This window comes from Leptopilina boulardi, unplaced genomic scaffold (genome assembly GCF_019393585.1).
Source record: "Leptopilina boulardi isolate dan_hultmark-lab unplaced genomic scaffold, ZJU_Lbou_2.1 LbouV2_214, whole genome shotgun sequence".
Lineage (NCBI taxonomy): Eukaryota > Metazoa > Arthropoda > Insecta > Hymenoptera > Figitidae > Leptopilina > Leptopilina boulardi.
In genome coordinates this window covers 819250-840318 of record NW_026137768.1, presented here as the reverse complement: position 1 = coordinate 840318, position 21069 = coordinate 819250, and the positions used below count along the sequence as shown (strand labels likewise).

Here is a 21069-nt window from a genome sequence, read left to right as displayed (position 1 = left end):
ATAATAATAGTAGTAAAGTAATTATAATAGTATAATAATAATAATAATAAAAATTTTTTGACATGAGAATAATTATTGTTTTTATCTTTATAAATATAAACTTTTAATTTTAAACAGTTAAACTAGTGTGCATTATATAGAAGGGAAACTCAGAGCAAAATAACGTCTCGATATTTTGTCCATTCGACATTTTGACCATTTGACGTCTTGACTTTTCGACATTTAGTCCATTCGCAGTTTTGACTTTTCGACGTCTTGGCTTTTCGACATTTTGGCTATTCGACGTTTTGGCTATTCGACATTTTGTCCGTTCGACGTCTTGGCGATTCGATATTTTGTCCGTTCGATGTTTTGGCTATTTGACATTTTGTCCGTTCGACGTTTTGGCTTTTCGACATTTTGTCCGTTCGACGTCTTGGCTATTCGACGTTTCAATCATTCGACTTCTTGACTATTCGACATTTTGATAATTCGACATTTTGGCAATTCTATATTTTGTCTGTTCGAAGTTTTGGCTATTCGACATTTTGTCTGTTCGACGTCTTGGCTTTTCGACATTTTGTCCATTCGACAGTTTGGCTTTTCGATATTTTGTCCATTCGACGTTTTGCTATTCGACGTTTGTCCATTCGACATTTTGTCCTTTCGGGGAAAAGCAGTCGTCTCGTTAAATCTGCGTTAAAAGTGGACCAAATTTTGGTAACCGCTTAGCATGGAGTAATAATAAGGAGACTGCACTGCAATGCTTTCAGCAGTGGAAAGTTAACCCTACCGGAAGGGTGGTACTGGATTGGTACTGGGAAATTGGAACTGAGATCTCAGTACCAACTCAGTACTAATTTGGTGCATTTTGGTACTGAAATGGAACTGGGAAATTTACCTGCGAAAAGGGTCGAGTTACCGTTAATACCCTCATAAAAGTGAAAAGCGACTAGCTTTTTCAATATGTTTAAACTAAAACTTTATATTTATTTCAATATTATATTTGTTTTTCATGGATTTATATTATTTTCATACATTATTATGCATATGATATTTCCTTTGTCAGCTAAATTCAAAAATGATGTCCATTTTTTTATCAAACTTAAGGTATACGAGATAAATTATAACTTTTTTAAATGTAATTATTTTATGATAAATTTTAGATATTCATAATCTGGAAATATTAACGAATCTGAATATATATTTTTTAAAGTTGAGTTATTAAAATTACAAATTTTTTAAGCAATAAAACTCGGGTTAAAATTTTAATCCTCCAACAAAGGACCTAGGGATCTATTTTTCAAGGAGGGATTGCAATATAATTTCCAAACTTAACAGAAATTTTCTACAAACTATTATGTTTTTTTTGCTGTTTTACACGTATATCATGAGAGACGGTTTGTTGATCTTATATACCTTTAAAACTATTGTTAAAGTACTTTAAAAATGTCTTCTTATGGGTTATCAGGTAGTGGTACTGAAGTGGAACTCAAGCCAAGTCCAATTCAGTACCATTCCAGTACCACTCTTTCGGTAGGGAAGCCAAATGTCTGCCTTCGTTCACGGATAGTAATCGCCTTTTAAAATTGTACGCAAGCGCAGTGCGCACGTTTCATCTTCGTCGCTCTTGGGAGTTCCATCTTGGACGTTTTCAAGGTAACAGTGCGCGTTTTTCCAAAGCAAAGCATTTGAGTTTATTTCGGTTAAACACGGGGTCTGCCCTACAATTTCGATTATTTAGAGTTCACAATACCAGCCATTGAGTTGGTCTGGCACGTTTTTCTCACGCGAGTGCAATTATATCACAAGACTTTTCCATTAGACATTCTAACCTAAAAACAACGGCGTCTTTACGCCGAGGGCCCGCGTGTTCAAGCGGTGACCCATTTCAGTAGAGTAATGGCAACAGTAGATAGCAGGGGAATAGATTATCCCTTGACAGAAAATCCTCTGAGAGAGAACGATTCGTCTGATGTTTTCCAGGCAGCTGACACTCTCTTAAATTTTCAAAATTCATCAAAAAAACGAAAGGTGCTTGAATTTCAGTTCACCCCTAGCGAGATGCAACCAGGTAATCAGAGCAGTCATATGGTTATCGATGAGGATTTGTCCAATCCCCTCTCTCAACATACAAACGATTTACAAAATGCTCAATCCCCACTCAAGCGCAACCTCCAATATGATGAGTCTTTAAAAGGAGAATGTAAAATAATAATTGAAAATTCCTCACCTAATAAATCAGCCAAAGATTTAAACCGACTCACATATGCAAAAATTTTAAATGCTAAGTACAAAGATTGTATTGTAGATATCAAAAGCTCAGGTTTCGGTAAGTTGTCAGTCTTTACTAAAACAGCCCGTGCAGCTAATTTTATTTTAAACGATAGGTCCTATTTGGAGAGTAAAAATTTAAAAGCATTTATCCCCTCTTATTTTGTTTTTTCTCAAGGTGTAATCAGAAGTGTTCCGCTTGACATTTCTGAACAAGAATCAAAGGATAACCTTGAGGTCCTTGGTTTTCATCACAATAATTCCGCTATCCTCGAAGTTCGCCGCTTATCTAGAAAAACTATTAATGACGAAACAAAAAAACCAGAATACGTACCCTCGCAAACTGTGCTATTGACATTTAATTCTAAATCGCTTCCCTCAAAAGTTGCTATTTATAACACTTCTATAAACGTTGATCCTTATACTCCACCTGTCAAAATGTGCTGGAATTGCCTTCGTTACGGACACATCAGCAAATATTGCAAATCAGAAAAAAAATGTAAACAATGCAGTGAATCGGCTCATCCAGAGGGCACTTCCTGTCCACTGATTGACAAAGACCCTGTATGTTTGCACTGTAAGAATAGCTCTTCATCTAATCATTTGCCTAATTCAGCTGCGTGCCCTGAATTAGCATTTCAGAAAAACTTTCGAGAGTATGCAACTGCTAACTCTCTTACCTTTTCCGAAGCAAAAGCTGCCCTTCGGCCTAAAAAAACTAAAAAATTGAAAAAAAACCCGACAACTAACTTTAATTTCAGCGATTATCCGCAATTCGAAGACCATCATTTTTCTTTGCCTCCAATTCCCTCACAACAGACAAGTTACAGTAAAAAAGCTTCCATGCCACCAAATAAAATTCAACACCCTTCCTTTGAAAGACAAAAAACTTTCGATTCCAAACAGAAGCCCTCTCTAGGTGAAAATACAAGAAACAAACAATCCTTTTCTCACCTTTACGCAACTAGACTTCCAGACTCACTTCCTAAAGGTTTTGCTCTACAGCCACCAAAGTTTGGTAAAGCACCTCCAACCTCTGGTGCAGCTTCTTCCTACCAGAATGTACACTCAACCAATTTCAATACAACAGAATTAATAAATAACTTAATTCTTAATCTTACAAAATTACTCAGTGTTATATCTTCCGAATCTTCACCTGATTTCGAGGAATCAGCCTTGATTGTTGATAACCTCTCTAACGAAATGATGTCTCTAGCCAAATCTCTTTCAAAACCTTAAAATGGATCATTTAAACAATTTAAAAATAATGCAGTGGAATTGTTGTGGTATAACCAACAAAAAAAATGACATTATATCCATCTCCAAGGAATTTGATATCCTTTTACTTTGTGAAACTTTTTTAAAATCTAATAAATCATTTTCATTAAATTCCAACTTTAACATCATTAGATCTGATAGACCTAACTTTAATCGGGGTGGTCTAGCAATCGCAATAAGAAAGGAAATTACCTTCACCAGAGTTTCAAATATTCTCAATATTGAAAACAATGTGGAAACGCTTTCTATTTTAATTGATACATCTATAGGTAAATTACTAATTGTAAATATTTATAGAGTTCCTTCTGATGGTAGAAGAATTTCTGAAAATACGTGGAACAATTTTTTGCAGTCAGCTCTTGCAGTAAACTCATCCGGAATTTTCATTGGAGGTGATTTCAATTCACACAATTACATGTGGGGCAGCTCTCGAAACTGTCCAAACGGTGAAACTCTTTGCTCGGCCCTCTAAGATTTAGACCTTATTTGTTTAAATGATGGTAAGACTACTTACGTCAATAGACCAAATGAGTCTCCATCGATCCTTGATCTAACCTTTGTAAGTCCTCAACTTTTTATTCACTGTGCACAGGATGTTTGGGATGATTCCATGGGAAGTGACCACTATCCCGTCGTAACCCATTTAAATGTTAGAATTCCCAAATCAAAATTTTACTCACACAAATATAATCTTAAAAAAACCGATTGGGGCGTTTTTTCCACTAATTTAAAAACCTCTTTAATTTCTAAAGCAGATGAAATTTCTCCAATAACTAATCCAATTTCAAGTTATAAAATTTTCGTTGAATGTATTGATGAAGCAGTTCTTTTCGCTTCACCACAAAATTCTCAACCTAACGTAATCAATAATAATAGTAATAATGGTGGTAATAACAATAAAAATAATAGAATAATCAGACGTAAACCTTTTGTCCCTGCACCTTGGTGGAATGAAGAGTGCGATAACGCAATTAAAGCTAGACGTGAAGCATCAATCAACTTCAGAAAATCTTCTAATTATGAGAATTATTTAGAGTATAAAAAATGCGAAGCAAAATGCAAAAGAACCCTTAACGAGGCTAGGAGAAATTCCTTTCGTGAATTTTGCAATTCACTCAATAGAACCACCCCCATTACTAAAGTATGGAGAGTTGTAAAATCTTTTAAAAATAGATTTACACAACCTTCCACAGGTTCCTGTTCAGCTGATACTGAAACAATTAAAAAATTACACGACTTAGCAAATGAGATGTGCCCTCCGACAGCTTTTCATGACTCTTTTCCTCAAGGTTTTCAACCAAATAACTTCTTAGAATCACCTTTTAACATTTCTGAATTAAATATAGCCATATCAACTCTTAAACTAAAATCCTCTCCAGGATTAGATAAAGTAAATAATAAAATAATTCAGTGTCTTCCTAAAGAAGCAAAATCATTATTATTAGAAATTTATAATAACATTCTTTTATCAGGCAATATCCCTCCTTCATGGAACGACTTTTTAGTTTTCTTTATTCCAAAATCTACTCCGGGTAAATTTCGGCCCATCTCTCTTGCTTCGTGTTTACTTTAGCTGATGGAAAAGCTAGTATACAATAGACTCAGTTGGTTTTTAGAACATAATTTACTTTTATCACCTTCACAATTCGGCTTTCGTAAAAGTAAGTCTTGTGCAGACAATTTATCACTCATCGCAACTGAAATTTTTACTGGTTTTACAGAGGGCGAGGTTACGGCGGGTTTATTCCTGGATCTTATGGGAGCCTTCCCGAGTGTTGTTTCGCAAATTTTAATGGAAGACTTAAAAGAAATTGGAATCCCTGAGAAAATTGCAAAATTCATTTATAATACAACAGCATGCAAAAATGTTTATTTTAATATTAACGGTGAGTTGACAGAACCCAGAGTTAGTACTGTGGGACTTCCCCAAGGATGCATTTTGAGCCCAATACTTTATTCTATTTATACACGTAAACTCTTCAACCTCCTTCCCCAAGGCTGCATTCTAGCTGAATTTGCTGACGATATTGCAATTCTCGTCAGATCAAAAGATCCCCATCAATGCTTAAGAATACTTCAGGATTGCATAAATATTTTTTCGACATTTCTTTTTGACAGAGGCTTAGAAATTTGCCCGGATAAAACAAAGTTATTACTTTTTAATACATTAAAAATAGATTTAGAAGATCCTACTCTTTATCTTAGAATTAATAATGCCAATATTTTCCCCTCCACACAAGTTACATTTTTAGGAATTGTTCTCGATTATAAATTAACTTTCGACTGCCATTTTAAGTTTCTCCTTGGAAAACTCTGTAAAACTTTAAATGTCATAAAGGTTTTGAGAGGGGTTTGGTGGGGTTCTCATCCCTTAATTTTTCTTATTACTTATAGAGCACTGATACGAAGTTGTTTAGAATATGGTTCACACATTTTCAATTTTAAAAATCACTCCTTGTTTTCCAAGCTTGAGAAACTTAGAAATCAAGCTATTAGATTGATCCTCGGGTATAGGATGTCTACACCCATTAACGTCATGTTGGCGGAATCTTGCGAACCTCCTCTTAAATTTAGATTTGATTTTCTTGCAAAAAAATATATTATTAAAACTCTCTCCAACCTCAATCATCCCTTAATAAACAAAATTAATAACTTACTCGAAATAGCTACTCAAACAAACCGTTTTGGAATTTTAAATACCTTTACTCTCTTAATAGCCTATCGAAGAGCTAAAGATTTTAGTCAACTTATTAATAAATCATACCGTCACTCCTATTATGAATTTCCTTACAGTGATCATATTTTCAGACCTCAAATAGTTACCGACATAGGTTCTATCATTCAAAATTCTGTTAACCCTTCTCTTCTCTTTAAAGATATTTTAGATAATGATTTCAAAGATTATTTGTGTTTCTACACTGACGGTTCCAAATCCGAAAACGGCAGACTTGCAGGATGCGCCTCTGTTTGCCCATCAGCACAATATATACAATCTTGGAAAATAAATAATCACGCATCTATTTTCTCCATCGAAGCTTTCGCAATCCTAATTACTCTAGACTATATTAGAAATAATAACTTCAAAAAAGTTGCCATTTTTTCTGACTCCTTGAGCGTTTTACAAAGTGTATCATGTCCTAATCCTAGCAACATTAAATCACACTTGATTTTACTAATCAGAAACAGATTAGCTACTTTATCTACTCTACAATTTGACGTTAAATTAGTTTGGGTCCCAGGTCATAATGGTCTAGATGGCAATGAACTGGCTGATGAAGCTGCCAAGTTAGCTTCAACTAACTCTCCACTTTTAAATTTTGGTCTCCCTTTTTCAGATTTTGTGAGCTCTTTTCGAGAGCAATTAAATATTAAGTGTCATGACTATTTTGTTACAAGAGGAAAATATTTTGGCTCTCATTACACGGAACGCTTCTATCGACTTCGAAAAAAACCCTGGTTTGCATCATTTCAAATTAACAGACAAAAAATCGTATCAATCTGTCGCATGAGAAGTAACCATCACTCTCTTAAAGAAAGCTTACATAGGAAAAACATTGTTAATTCTCCTGCTTGCCCTTGTAACCCCCAAGTGAATGAAGATCTAGAACACGTTTTTTGGAACTGTCCTAGATTCGACCAATTTCGCCCTAATTTGATTCAACGACTCTCTAAAGCCTTCAAATGTATTGCTCCATTTAATAGTGACATTTTTCTTTCAAACCCGTCACCAGCAATTATTTCTTATGTTTTTAATTACTTGAAACAAACCAACTTAAGCATTGATATCCACCTTTGACTCTCCTGCTTCTACTTCAACATAAATTGCTCTACTCATGTTCCAACTTTGGAAATACTTATACCATATAACACTTACCGGATCATGGCGAGATATACAGGGATATACCCAGTATAACGCCAACGCATGCGCTCTTACGGCGCATGAACCAAATCTACTTCGTCGCTCTTTTTTGAGAGTGCCTAGCGAGCTGTGATACCGTACGCATCGTGTGTTGTGAAAAAACGAAAATTCATGCTACTCGTCGGTTTTTAAAGGCCTAAGCAGAATAGATTCTTGAACGGGAACGTAAACGGAAACGTAAGAATGTGTAAGAGAAGGATAGCAAATATCTTTATTCTTCTCTCACCCATTCTTACGTTTCCGTTCACGATTGCGTTCCCGTTCAAGAATCTATTCTGCTTAGGCCTTAACAGTGTACATTTTGCGATATCTGTTCTCGGACAAAAACAGTTTGTTGTCGTGAAGTGGCCTTTAAATTCTTGTGCTTCTGGCACGATCTACAGCCTTCCTACAGTGTGCCTTTCTGGCTGACCGGCCGGCGTGACCATCTTTTCTGTATATAAGTAGTCTTTTTTTCTCTTCTTTTCTTTCACTGTCCTGTCTTGGCATAAAAGTCTATTAACCGGAGGTTCCACCTCCGGTTCTTCAAGCATGGAGACCGACTCTGAGAATGGGTTCACTGACCCTCTCTCACGTTCCCAATTGGAAATTGATTCCGCAAACAATTTGTTGCTCTTAAAGCAAATCTCCTCCAGTCACGATGACTTGTCAAATTTAGCTGCAAAAAAGCCGTGCTATGGTGACCATAAAAAATCAAACAAAGACTTTTCTCCATCATTTCAACAGTTAACAAACCAATCAAACTCGAACACCAACAACAACAACTCTACTTTCAAACTTACTTATGACAACGCTTTAAAATCAAATTGCACGATATTTATACAACGCGATCCTAAATCAACCGAGTTCAAAAAAGATCTCGGCCCTATGTCTGTCGGTCGTTTCTTACACCCACTATTCCCTAACCAAATAGTAGAAATCAATCAAAGCGGACGCGGTAAGGTAAGGGTTATCGTTAAATCCGGCCAAGCTGCAAATGCGATTCTTAATCACTCGGAATTAAAATCTATAGGTTTGATTGCCGTCATCACTGGAAGCTTCCTTACTTGTCAGGAAATCATGAACAACGTCGATACTGGCATTACAATCGATGAAATTATCGCACATGGTGTGGTTATGGGTCCTCACGTCAATAAAATTAAAATTCTCCAGGTACGACGCTTTAACCGAAAAACCTACGATGAAACAACAAAAGAGGTTAAATATGTTCCATCCAAAACGGTTCTTCTCACCTTTGAAGGCACAATCCTCCCTCAGAGAGTAGCAGTTTACAAAGGTTCCAGTCCTATTCGACCCTACTTTCCTGATCTGCGTATGTGTTTGAATTGCCTACGTTTTGGTCACATCGCCAAACACTGTCGTTCAAATCTGCGCTGTAAATCCTGCGGTGAAAACGTGTCTCATGATTCGACTAATCCTTGTCCCCTCATTGCATCAAACACGCCCAAGTGCGCTAACTGCTCCGGCTCTCACTTAACTACGTCGAAAGATTGTCCGGAATTTGAATTTCAGAAAAAAGTTCACATTTATGCCACAATGCACAAACTATCATTTGCTGAAGCAAAAGCTGTTCTTCGCTCCAAGAAATCGGCTATTGAACCGAACTCCTTCAACTTCTCCGACTTTCCTTAACTGGGTGGAACTCCAGCTCCTTCTTTCACAAATCACAACTCCTCTCAACGACTTTTTTCAGACATCACAAGTCTTTCTTCTCGTCAACAGAAAAATTCGAGGGGAACCAACAACAACCCCCCAATTCCAACTCCATCTCAACCGCGTAAAAGAACCAATTCTTTTTGTGCCACTCAATGGAACAATGGAAGAAGCAATTCCGATATTCCTAATGGCTTCGCGCTATCCTCTACTTCATTCCAATCTCATCTTCCACTTCCATCACCTGACGTGAACTCTTGTCCCCGTCCTCACAACATTGAATCTCTTTCTTTTTTTACTTTTCTTTACAAGAACTCCAAATAGTGATCAGCTCCTTTAAAACTAAATCCTCTCCAGGCCTTGATAAAATAGATTACCAAATTATTCAACACTTCCCAACCGAAATCTTAACAACTCTTTTATCAATCATTAATAGAATAATTTCCAGCGGTAACTTTCCCCCTTCTTGGAATAACTTTCTTATCTTTTTCCTTCCAAAATCCTCACCTGGCAAATTCCGCCCCATCTCTTTGGCTTCCTGCCTTTTTAAAATGGTTGAAAAACTTATATACAACAGAATGATTTGGCTTGTGGAACGTGATAAAATACTTAGCCCATACCAATTCGGCTTTAGAAAAGGCAGGTCCTGTTCGGACAATCTCGCCTTAATATCAACAGAGATTTGGACGAGCTTAGCCCAACGTGAATTCACTAATGCTCTGTTTCTAGACATAAAAGGTGCTTTCCCAAGCGTAGTCCCGAATATTTTAGCCGAAGACCTTAGATCATTAGGAATCTCTGAATCAATAGCCCGATTCATTTACAACTCAATTAAATGTAAAAACATATTTATCAATATAAATGGCGAAATTATAGGTCCAAGAACCAGTACGGTTGGTCTTCCTCAAGGCAGCATTCTCAGCCCGTTAAACTACGCAATTTACAATAGAAACCTCAACTCTGTTATTCCTGCAGACTGCGAAATTTACGAATTCGCGGATGATATTTCAGTTACTTGTCGTTCCTCTAATTTATTTCAAGTTATCAACTCTCTTCAAACTAGCCTTAACGGTCTGTCCGAATTTTTATCTAATAGAGGTTTAGAAATCTGCCCCGTTAAAACCAAATTTGTCATTTTTAATAATAAAAAACTCATTACAGACGATCCCGATTTATTTTTATATTTAAATGAATTCACTATTAAACCTTCCCCTTCAGTAAAATACCTCGGTGTTCACTTTCAGGAATCATCTTCATCTGATACTCACTTTAATTACTTGTGTGACAAAGCCAGAAAAATTTTAAACATTCTTAAAGTCCTTAGGGGTACGTGGTGGGGAGCAGACCCTCAACTGCTTCTTCACATTTACGACTCACTTTTTAGAAGTCTTGCCGATTTTGGCTCTCTTGCCCATAACTTTAAATCTCACAAAAATTTCTCCCGTCTAGAAAAACTCCGTAATCAGGCATTGAGATTAGCCGTAGGTTACAGACAAAGCACACCCTGTTGAAAATTCCTATGTGAGAACACATATGGGATCCCATCCAGGATCTCTTGTGAGTTCTTATGTGGGTTCCCGTACAGGTTCACACATAAGATCCTGTATGAAAAGGTTCCTGGGATGAACTTGCGTGAGATCAAGCGCACGATCTTATGTCTCTGTAAAAGCAATAACACAGGATCCCATGAGGTTTCCTGTGTAGGTTCCTATATGAACAACACGATAAATAGGAACACACATGGGATCTTATCCGAGATCTTGTATGAGTTCTTACATAGGTTCTCACATATAAGAAGATTAATAGCAGCTTAATAAGATTTTATAGAATGCTTTTATATATATGCTATTAATCTTCTTATATGTGAGAACCTATGTAAGAACTCATACAAGATCTCGGATAAGATCCCATGTGTGTTCCTATTTATCGTGTTGTTCATATAGGAACCTACACAGGAAACCTCATGGGATCCTGTGTTATTGCTTTTACAGAGACATAAGATCGTGCGCTTGATCTCACGCAAGTTCATCCCAGGAACCTTTTCATACAGGATCTTATGTGTGAACCTGTATGGGAACCCACATAAGAACTCACAAGAGATCCTGGATGGGATCCCATATGTGTTCTCACATAGGAATTTTCAACAGGGCACCCATTAACGTAATGTTGGCTGAATGCTGCGAACCCCCCTTGAGATCAAGATTCAATTTCCTTTCTAAAAAATATCTATTCAGAGTCTATTCCAATTCTTCTCACCCTCTTCCAGCTAAACTTTCAGAACTTTCTCGTCTTACAAATAATTCTAATACCAAATTTAACTACCCCCTCTTAATTGCATTCGAAAAAACGAAAACATACAGCGAATTAATAAGGAGTAGGGATCTTGATCCTTACTTCGAATTCCTTTACGAAGATCACTTATTCACTCCCCATATTATTACTACTTGGGGCAAATCACTCCAAGACACACCAAATGCTTCAATTCTTTTTAATGATCTAATTAATTCTAACTTCCCCAATCACACTCTATTTTTCACCGACGGCTCTAAATCAGAAAAAGATCATTTGGCTGGTTGCGCTCTAATCTGCCCGTCCTTAAACCTAACCTCTAAATTCAAAATTTCAAATCATGCTTCAGTTTTTTCTCTAGAAGCATTCGCAATTTTATTCACTTTAGATTACATTATTAACTCTAACCTTTCTAACACCATTATTTGCACAGATTCTCTTAGTGTTCTCAATAATTTAAAATCGACAAGTATTTACAAAATCAAATCTTACAAAATATTTACTATTAGAAACCGTTTGAAAATTCTTTCTGATCTAAAACGTCCTACAACCCTAGTATGGATCCCCGGTCACGCGGGAATCGAAGGTAACGAGGAGGCAGATAAAGCAGCTAGAGAATTATCAACTAATCCCGCCGAAGTTAACATTCCACTAGCATTTTCTGACTTCTTTTATATAGCGCGTAAACAATTATCTGATAGTTGTACTTTAAGCTGCTTCTACAATAGGTACAATTTGTGTTGCACAAGTGCAAATAAATTGTACTTGGTTGCGCGCGCATCGTAGTAACAACTGTCGCGAGTTACAGCAAGAAATGGTTGTCTCCAGTTTGGATTAAAATGTGCAGAGTGTGTTGATTGGAAACCAAACCATTGGAGTTGTATTTATTTTTTAAAATTTTTTAACGACATGGATGACATTAACCTTTTTTTAATTAAATTGATTAAAAAAGAACCTGTCATTTTTGACAAATCGTCGAATTATTATAAAGATGTCACAAGGAAGAGAGAAGCTTGGGAGAGGATAGTGAAGCAGTTCAATGACAATACTGGGTGCAATGTTACAGGTAATTATGTTTACCCATAATGCATAATTTTAATATATATACTGTTGTAAACAGTTTTTTTAGTCTTCTTAAACCACTTTGTTTTTTAAGACTTATATGTTACGCTTCGCGAAGAAAATAACCTAAGTAAATTATTTGAAGGTTATGTTTGTGTCAGTTTAAAATTGATTAAATTTATTTGATATCGCTCATTTCTCCACTGATAATTTGGCCAGTAGAGGAATGAACTCATTCCTCCACTGGCTAAACCACCACCAGTGCCTAGTGTACAATAATACTATTTCACCGAAGGCGTTATACAAAATATTTTATAGCGCTTTTCTTGAAAACACATTTTTTCAAAGATATATTTCATCCTTTTTATAATTTTTAATATGTGTCCTTTTTTTAATGCAGTGAAGCAAGCACAAGGAAGGTGTCGAATTTTGAAGGAAAATTATTCAAAAGAAAGAGCTGCGTTCAAGCAGCATACTCCATCAGGATCCGCTGCACAACGCGGACCAGAATGGATATATTTAAATGATATGTCCTTTATGGAGCCTATAGCTGAGCACATGTTGTAAGGATATAATAATAGAATTCATTATTATATTAATGTTTATAATAATAATAATAATAATAATAATAATTGTCTTTCAGCACTGTCGAATCCTTTGGCGGAGCGTACTCTGCAGTAGAGGAAGAACGAGAAGAAGAAGAAGAAGAAGAAGAAGAGATGGAAGAAGAAGAAGACGAAACAGAGAACGAAGGTGGAAATATATTTTTTTATTTAATACAGGCCTCTGATTATACGTTTTTTTCGACTTTATAATACTTCTTTCAATGAATGCGACTTTTCTAGACTTTAATAAATCCAGATTAAATTAAGTACAATTTTGGTAGTGGGTTCAAAAAGAACCACAATCTCTGTGAACCGACTTTTGAGATTATACTTCTTAAGAATAGGAAAAGAAATATAAGAATAAGAACTTCCTTACAGGAACTTCCTTACAAGAAATCAAGAAATTTTTGTTTTTTAAAAAAAATATTTAAATTATGTATTTCTGAAACCCCCTCTGTTTTTCACAATTTTTGATAAACCCTGGCGGATTGGGTAAACCGAGTTGTAACCGAATTGGGTTACGATTCGGTTACGTTTCGGTTCCTTGTAAAATATTGTCGTTAATCGACGTAATATGTTGTAAATAACTATTAGGAATGGTTAATAGACATTTAGAGTGCTTATTTATGCAATAATAAGAATAAATTAAGATATAATTACTTCATAATAAGTGTTTTAAGTGTACAGTGCATACCATCAGTGGCAGCTGAGATACGCGCGTTAAACACTAGATGGCGTTGAAGATTACTTTGTGAATGAATTTCTAAAATTAAACCCTTGAGTTTCAAATGTGTAAGTGAATATAAGTTTTAAAAAAATAGATCGATATATTAAAACAACTTTTTTCATTTGTACAAATAAAAAAAAAATTTTATTAGGAAAAAAAATTTTTTTAATGAAAAAAATTTTTTTTTCTGTCAAAATTAATCTTTCTCCTTTCATTGAGAAAAGAAATTTTTTTATTCAGAAAAAATTTTTTTTTTCAAAATTAATATTTTGGAACATGTGTTCCTTCTGCTCAAGATTTTTCTGCAGCCAGCAGTGAATTTTCGCGGGAAAGAATACGAAGAGAGAAAGCAATTGTTATACTGGACAGTTGGTCGCGTGTCCCGGAAAGAAACAGGTTTGCCTGATACCAAGATTTGACATCGTTAATAAAGAAAAGCAATAACGAAGATAAATAAAATGTAGTTATTTTATGTATAATTTTTTTAAAAATTTATGTAAAGCAGTTTGTCACATCTGTAACATTTTGATTCTGAAACAATATTGTTCAAGTATCTATTACTAGTATTCATTTTCCTTGGAGTTCGTGGTTTTTGCTTCTGTAATTTTTATAATAAATACTTTTTTAAAAAAAAATACTTATCTACTATTTCTTTTCTTGTAATAATATATGAATAGGAGACTAAAATAAAAGATTTACTCTTAATATTAGAAAATAAAGAAAATTAATTTCTTAGAAAGAGCAATAAATTTTTTTTATTGTTATTGAATTTAAAAATTTATTTGTCTACAGAAAATACATTATAATTTAGGTTTTTAAAATAAAAAAAAAAATTTTAAGTAAAATCAATTTTCAAGTAGTCGACAGTTTTTAATTTTTAAAAAATCTTCTCTCTTATGTCCAAATGACCCCGGTGTGTAGAATTTTTAATGCCAGAGAGATGTGGCAAATGAGGGTTACATTGTTACAGAAATGCAGGTAAATTTAATTTAAAAACTATATTTCTCAATTAAATAAGAGGAACTTTAGCTTCTACTACACTAACTTACACAGATTCCGCTGTAAATATTAATTATTAGTATATTTAGGGTGGCCACCTAAATTTGTGAATGAAATTCATGGCTTTTTCACGGTTATTTCCCTGTTTAAAAAAAAATTTTCAAGGATTTAGAAATTGAGATTTCATTACAAAATACAGACTTTTCAATTACTAAGTATTACAAAATAATCATTTTATTTTCATTTGTCAAAACTTTTATTTATTATAATTTTAATAAGCACTGTATTTAATTTATAGAAAGAATTTAAATTACAATTGACTACAATGACTTCATTGACTTCAATGAATTTCATATTTAGTCGATCTTAGTTTTAATGTATTCAAAATTTAATCGATTTACTTACCCTTTAATCCAAACTTTTATTTGATTCCACTTTTCATTACATTTTATTAGTGAACATTCAAATTTTAATTGTTTCTTCTACACTTCATTTATCGCCTAATTCAATTTTCGATTTTTAAGATTTCCTTTTTTTCGATAATCAGTTAAAAAATTCGTTTTTATAAATTCTTAGTCAAGTAATTGTCATTTTTTAAAGAACGTTTTACTTCAAGGTAGACTGAGGTTTCGAAGTGACAAACTTTTTTACTTTTTTTTATACTTTTTTCGACAGGGCTACTTTTTAACTACTAATTTCGGCAAAAGCTAGTAAATGCTACTTTTTCAAAAAAGTAATTTTAAAAAAATGACAGAATTTTAGTTTTTAGCGACTTTTTTGATTCCTAAAAGCTGGACTAGTTCGAGAATTTTTTCTTACAATTCTTTCAGAATTGAACTGATACAAATTTTTAAGAATTCAATTTTGCATTGGACAAAATAAAACAAAAAAATTCAAATGACTTTTTATAAAAAAATTTTCAAAGTCTGATTTAAGCAAATTATTCGAATTCAGCAGTTTAGTGAATGTTTTAAATAATTAAATTTTCAAAGAATTTAATTGAAATATTATTGAAAAAAATTAATTTTGTACAATGTTTAGAAGTAATTGAACATTTTTGCAAATTTTTAATTATAATTGTTGTAAATTTGAATTGCTGAAAATTATTCAAATAATTTCAAATAGTAATTGATTTTTAGAGAATTTTTGATTAAAAAATATTGCAAATAATTCAATTTTAAAAAAATTGGATTCAAATTATTGAAATAATTAATATAGCAAAGAATTTTAATGAAGACACAAATTTTAGAAATAATTAAAATTTTAGATGTCGTGCAATAGAAGTTTTAATAAATTTCAATTAATGAAGACTTTTTAAGAAGTTCAGATAATAATTGAATTTTAAAGAATTTCAATTGAAAAATGTTTTAAAAATTGAATTTATGAAGATTTTTGAAATTACACATCCCCACAAAAAAAAAAGGGTCATGTACTTTTGACCGGAATACCCTAACCCTATGTATTTTGACGCGCTGAACACGAATCCGAAGTCCGTTTTGCTCCATCACGTCAGGATTTTTTTCTAACCTCAAAAAACATGTCGGATTTTGAGAAGTAGGCGATTTTTTTAAAAATTGCTGTATTAATTTCAAACTTGGTATCTGGGGGTTTTTTGTGTCGCTGATTACGAATCTGAAGTTAGATTTTCAAAATCCAAAATGGCGGATCCAATATGGAGGACGAATTTTGAAAAAATTTTAAGATTTACTTCAAACTTGGTATCTGGGGGTTTTTTGGGTCGCTGATTACGAATATGATGTCAGATTTGAAAAATTCAAAATGGCATATCCAACATGGACTTCTATCGGAAATATTAGATACGCCATTATCTGTATCTGGGGGTTTTTTGGGTCGCTGATTACGAATATGATGTCAGTTTTCAAAAATTCAAAATGGCATATCCAACATGGACTTCTATCGGCCATACTAGATACGCCATTATCAATTTTTGAAAACTGACATTATATTCGTAATCAGCGACTCAAAAAACCCCCAGATACACTATTGCACATTAATTTTTAAAAAATTTCGTAAAATAATGTCCCCCTACCAAAAAAAAATTCAAGGGGTAGTTCCCCCCATAAATCAGCTTTTGGGGAAAAACAAAACATACGTGTCAAATTGTTTTTAAAAAACTACAAAACTGCCAAGTTTCAGAAAAATCGTCGTATGGCACTTCCCTAGTGTTACTTGTCAGCAACTTAGAAAACCTGTAGATACCAAATTTCATAATAATCTGACAATTTTTTAAAAATAATTTCTTAATATTGAATCAGACATGTCGAATTTCGGAAATCTGACATCAGATTCGTAATCAGCGACCCAAAAAACCCCTTGATACCAAGTTTGAAGTAAATCTTAAAATTTTTTCAAAATTCGTCCGCCATATTGGATCCGCCATTTTGGATTTTGAAAATCTAACTTCAGATTCGTAATCAGCGACACAAAAAACCCCCAGATACCAAGTTTGAAATTAATACAGCAATTTTTAAAAAAATCGCCTACTTCTCAAAATCCGACATGTTTTTTGAGGTTAGAAAAAAATCCTGACGTGATGGAGCAAAACGGACTTCGGATTTGTGTTCAGCGCGTCAAAATACATAGGGTTAGGGTATTCCGGTCAAAAGTACATGACACTTTTTTTTTTTTGTGGGGCTGTGTTATTAATTAAATTTTTTGTACATTTAAATTGCTGAAGATATTTTATAAAATTCAAACAATAATTGAATTTTAGAGTATTTTGAATTGAAAAATGTTTTAAATAATTGAAATGCCAAGATATTGACTAAAATTAGAATTGCTGAAAATTATTAACAAAATTTCAAACGGTAATTGAATTTTAGAGAAATTTTAATTAAAAATTGTTTTATGTAATTGGATTTTTGGATAATTGCATAAAATTGATTGAAATTATTAATTTAGCAAAGAATTTTAGACACAAATTTTAGAAATAATTCAATTTTGGAAGAGTTTGAGATAAGATTTTTAGAAATGTGTAATTGAATTTTTGGAGGTTTTCACTTAAAATTGTTGTTTTAAAATGCTAAATATTTTATATAAGATTCCGTTTACAGGTTGTAGGATTTAAACATTCGGATTACTTAAAATTTTAGTGAATGAGAATTCTAATAAATTAAAAATTTGTTAAATTAAAATTTTTTTAAAGAAACAGTTGGGTAAAAAAAGTTTTGTAAAATAAAAATTCGGTACTTTGAAAATTCCGTTGAGTAAACATTCGTTTACAAACAAAATTCTGTGTTAAATGCTATTTTGTGAAATAAAAATTTATGTGAAATATAATTTTCATGGAATAATGATGTGCTCTTACCTCTGAACCAAAAAAAAGACAAAAGAAAAAGTTAACGGAAATTTAACAATTGATAGTTTTTTAAAAATTATCAGGAGAAAAATGATGTTGATTTTATTCCTCAGAATTTTTCTTTAAATTTTTTTAGACAAGAAAATATTTACAATTTAACGTCAAATTTAAAAAACTAATTTTAGGTAATTTTAAAGATGACCCTTTTTTTAATCTTTTTTTCAATTTTGGGGATACTTTTCTTTAAATGATACTTTTTCATACTTTTTTTGTCTCTAACTAAGCCTGTAGACTTCAAATTTGGCACATTTCGTCATCTTTAAATTTTAAACAAATTACATTGTCAATTTTGAAAAGTAAGATTTTCAAAAAATTCATGGTTGCATTAAAGAAATAAAGACGCAATCGCGGTACTTTCCAGGCATAACTAAATTCACGTTGTTGTTCCTGTTTTCTAGTTCAAGACAAGTAGGCAAAGATTTAATTGACTTTTGTAATAAATACATTTTCTTTTAACGCAAATGTAATTACCATGGACACAAGAAGTAACACAAGATTTCTACTGAAGAAAAAAAATTTACTTTCTATTTCAGTACATTTTACTATATTTAGTGATATAAACTTAAGTTAAGTTTTTAAACTGTTATATATAAATATATAAATATATATATAATTACAACAGAACACAACGACGTACTATATATCTCTTTCTTAAAACATACAAACATATTGAATATATGAAAGTAAATGAAGAAAACACGTATAAAAATTCGCCTACTACTTTCTGAGTTACAGAATCACCATTACAGTAGCAAGTGTGGAAATAAAAAAAATGAACACAAGAAAATAGCGGGTATATTCGAAAATAAGAAAGTTACAGATCAAAATGTGCAAAAGGATATTTCCTGAGTAGGAGACATCGTCCGTGATGAAATGCACTGACGGTGGTTGAAAGTAAGAAATTAAAGAAATGATCAGAGGGAAATATGTTTTACACTTATTGACGTTTACTTATAATGTCCAAGGCAGCGATGAACAACTCATCTTGCTTTTCATCACTCAATAAATCCCACTTATGGATAAATAAATTAAAAAGAGGATCGGCTCTAACTTCAGACTTTTCTCTCTCTTTCTCCCTATCCCTATGCAACTGATTTTGCAAAACTTGCTGTTGCACAGACATGCACTTTGTAAAGACTGTTGTGATTTGATGTAAATCACTTTGTGATTTTAATAAAGTTTTATTTATTCTGGACATTTCGTTTTGCTTTTTCTTTTGTCTCGCAAAACGATCAATTGGTGGAGTAACCTTCGTTTTTTTAGTTAGATCACTTTTAGGAATATCAGCTACTCTCATTTGTCTCCCTAATATAGTAGTAGGATTAAAATGTTTTTTATTTTGATATTTAGCATTTGAAGGTTGGGCATGTATTGTTGAAGATATCTGACGTGAAGAATGCGCCGATAACAGTTCCGCTGATTCCTCAAATATAAAGTCGGCCACTTCGTCGGAATCATGAAAGCGATTCGAAACAGGATTCAGAGTAGCAGGTGGTGGTGGAGGAGAGAATAATCGAAATTGCGATGTAGGCAAAGAGAATGGCACATCATGTTTCGAAGTTATGGGAATTGATGAGGATTGTAAATCAGCAAAAGGAAAATGGATTGGAGAAGCCGAAGACTTTGATGAAAATGTCATTGCAGATTTTGGAATAGTAGTCATTGTCGAAGATTTTACCCCAGATGATTTAAATGTAGCGACTGGCGAACGTATAGGAGAAGCTGACGATGCTGGTGATAATGGCACATAAGGTTCTGTAGTAGTAGAACTTGGAGAACTTTTTACTCCTGGTGATTGCAATTTAGCGAGTGTCAAACGTATAGAAGACGCCGGCAATGATGATGATAATGGCACATTAGGTTGTACAGTAGTAGAAGATTTTACCCCTGCTAATTGCAATTCTGCAAATGGAGAAGGTATTGGAAAAAATGACGATGTTGGTGAAAATGGCACAGTAGGTTTTGGAATACCAGAAAGTGTAGAGGATTTGACTCCTGATGCTTCCAAGTCTGTTACGGGAAAACGGATTGGAGAAAATGACGATGTTAGTGAAAATGGCACAGAAGGTTTCGAAATATCAGTAATTGTTGGAGACTTAACCCTTGGTGACTGCAATTTTGTGTATGGCGAACACATTGGGGAAAACGCGGATGTTATTGAAAGTGGTACAGTAGGTTTGGAAATGACACAATTTGTTGAAGATTGTTCCCCTGAAGGTTGCAATTCAGCAGTTGGAGATGGAGCCTCATGTAATGATAAAAATTCAGAAGGATGTACTTTTGGTGGAAAAATTGATGTTTGTACAGAGGTTATGGGAGACATTTTAAATTTTTTTGGTATCTGTTTAGACGACTCCACTTCAGAGAGCATTTGTGACGTTGGTTGTTCCTCGGGAAACGATTTGAAATTGTGAGACAAATAATCAGAAGTATTTGACGTTTCTTTCATATTTTCTTTATGCGATGAAATAGAATCATTTGATTTACAGCTATCGTCCACTGCAATAAGTTCGCCATCATACTGAAGTACGTCATATTCGGAGTACGATTCCATTTTTATGTCCTCATCATTTTCGAGGAAATTATTGTCTTCAACATACTCTACGTCACAAGCTATAGCGGATTTTCCCACATTCTCATAAGAATCTAATGACATCTGTTGAGATGCTTCTGACGATTTTGCGACATTCTGTAGGCCACATAACTTTGGAGATTCATCTGAACTGTCATAAAACTGTGATGTCTGATGCCATGAAACATTTGGTGCCTGAGGCAAATTAAAATCTGTAAGAAAAGTGTAGGTATATATGTTTGTGTCAGTTTAAAATTGATTAAATTTATTTGATATCGCTCATTTCTCCACTGATAATTTGGCCAGTAGAGGAATGAACTCATTCCTCCACTG

At 33.6% G+C, this 21069-nt stretch overlaps 2 protein-coding genes across 5 annotated transcripts in view; one reads left to right on the top strand and one right to left on the bottom strand.

Moving 5' to 3' along the window:
* The window catches only part of LOC127279085 (uncharacterized), a 29820-nt gene that overhangs the window by 7163 nt on the left and 1588 nt on the right, over nt 1-21069 (top strand). The window contains exons 2-4 of one of the 4 annotated variants that reach the window (XM_051301219.1): nt 12221-12458; nt 12855-13017; nt 13098-14291. In XM_051301219.1, the coding sequence (XP_051157176.1) occupies nt 12302-12458; nt 12855-13017; nt 13098-13269 (492 nt within the window). In that variant the 5' untranslated portion in view covers nt 12221-12301 and the 3' untranslated portion in view covers nt 13270-14291. Of the gene's footprint in view, nt 1-12194; nt 12459-12854; nt 13018-13097; nt 14292-21069 lie in introns of those variants that run through there. The other 3 variants (XM_051301220.1, XM_051301222.1, XM_051301221.1) reach the window with 3 other exon arrangements.
* Nucleotides 18800-21069, bottom strand: part of LOC127279084 (transcription initiation factor TFIID subunit 12-like) — an 86676-nt gene continuing 84406 nt past the window's right edge. Inside the window, exon 5 of the mRNA XM_051301213.1 lies at nt 18800-20948. Within this exon, the coding sequence (XP_051157170.1) occupies nt 19102-20948 (1847 nt within the window). The 3' untranslated portion in view covers nt 18800-19101. The remainder of the gene's footprint in view (nt 20949-21069) is intronic.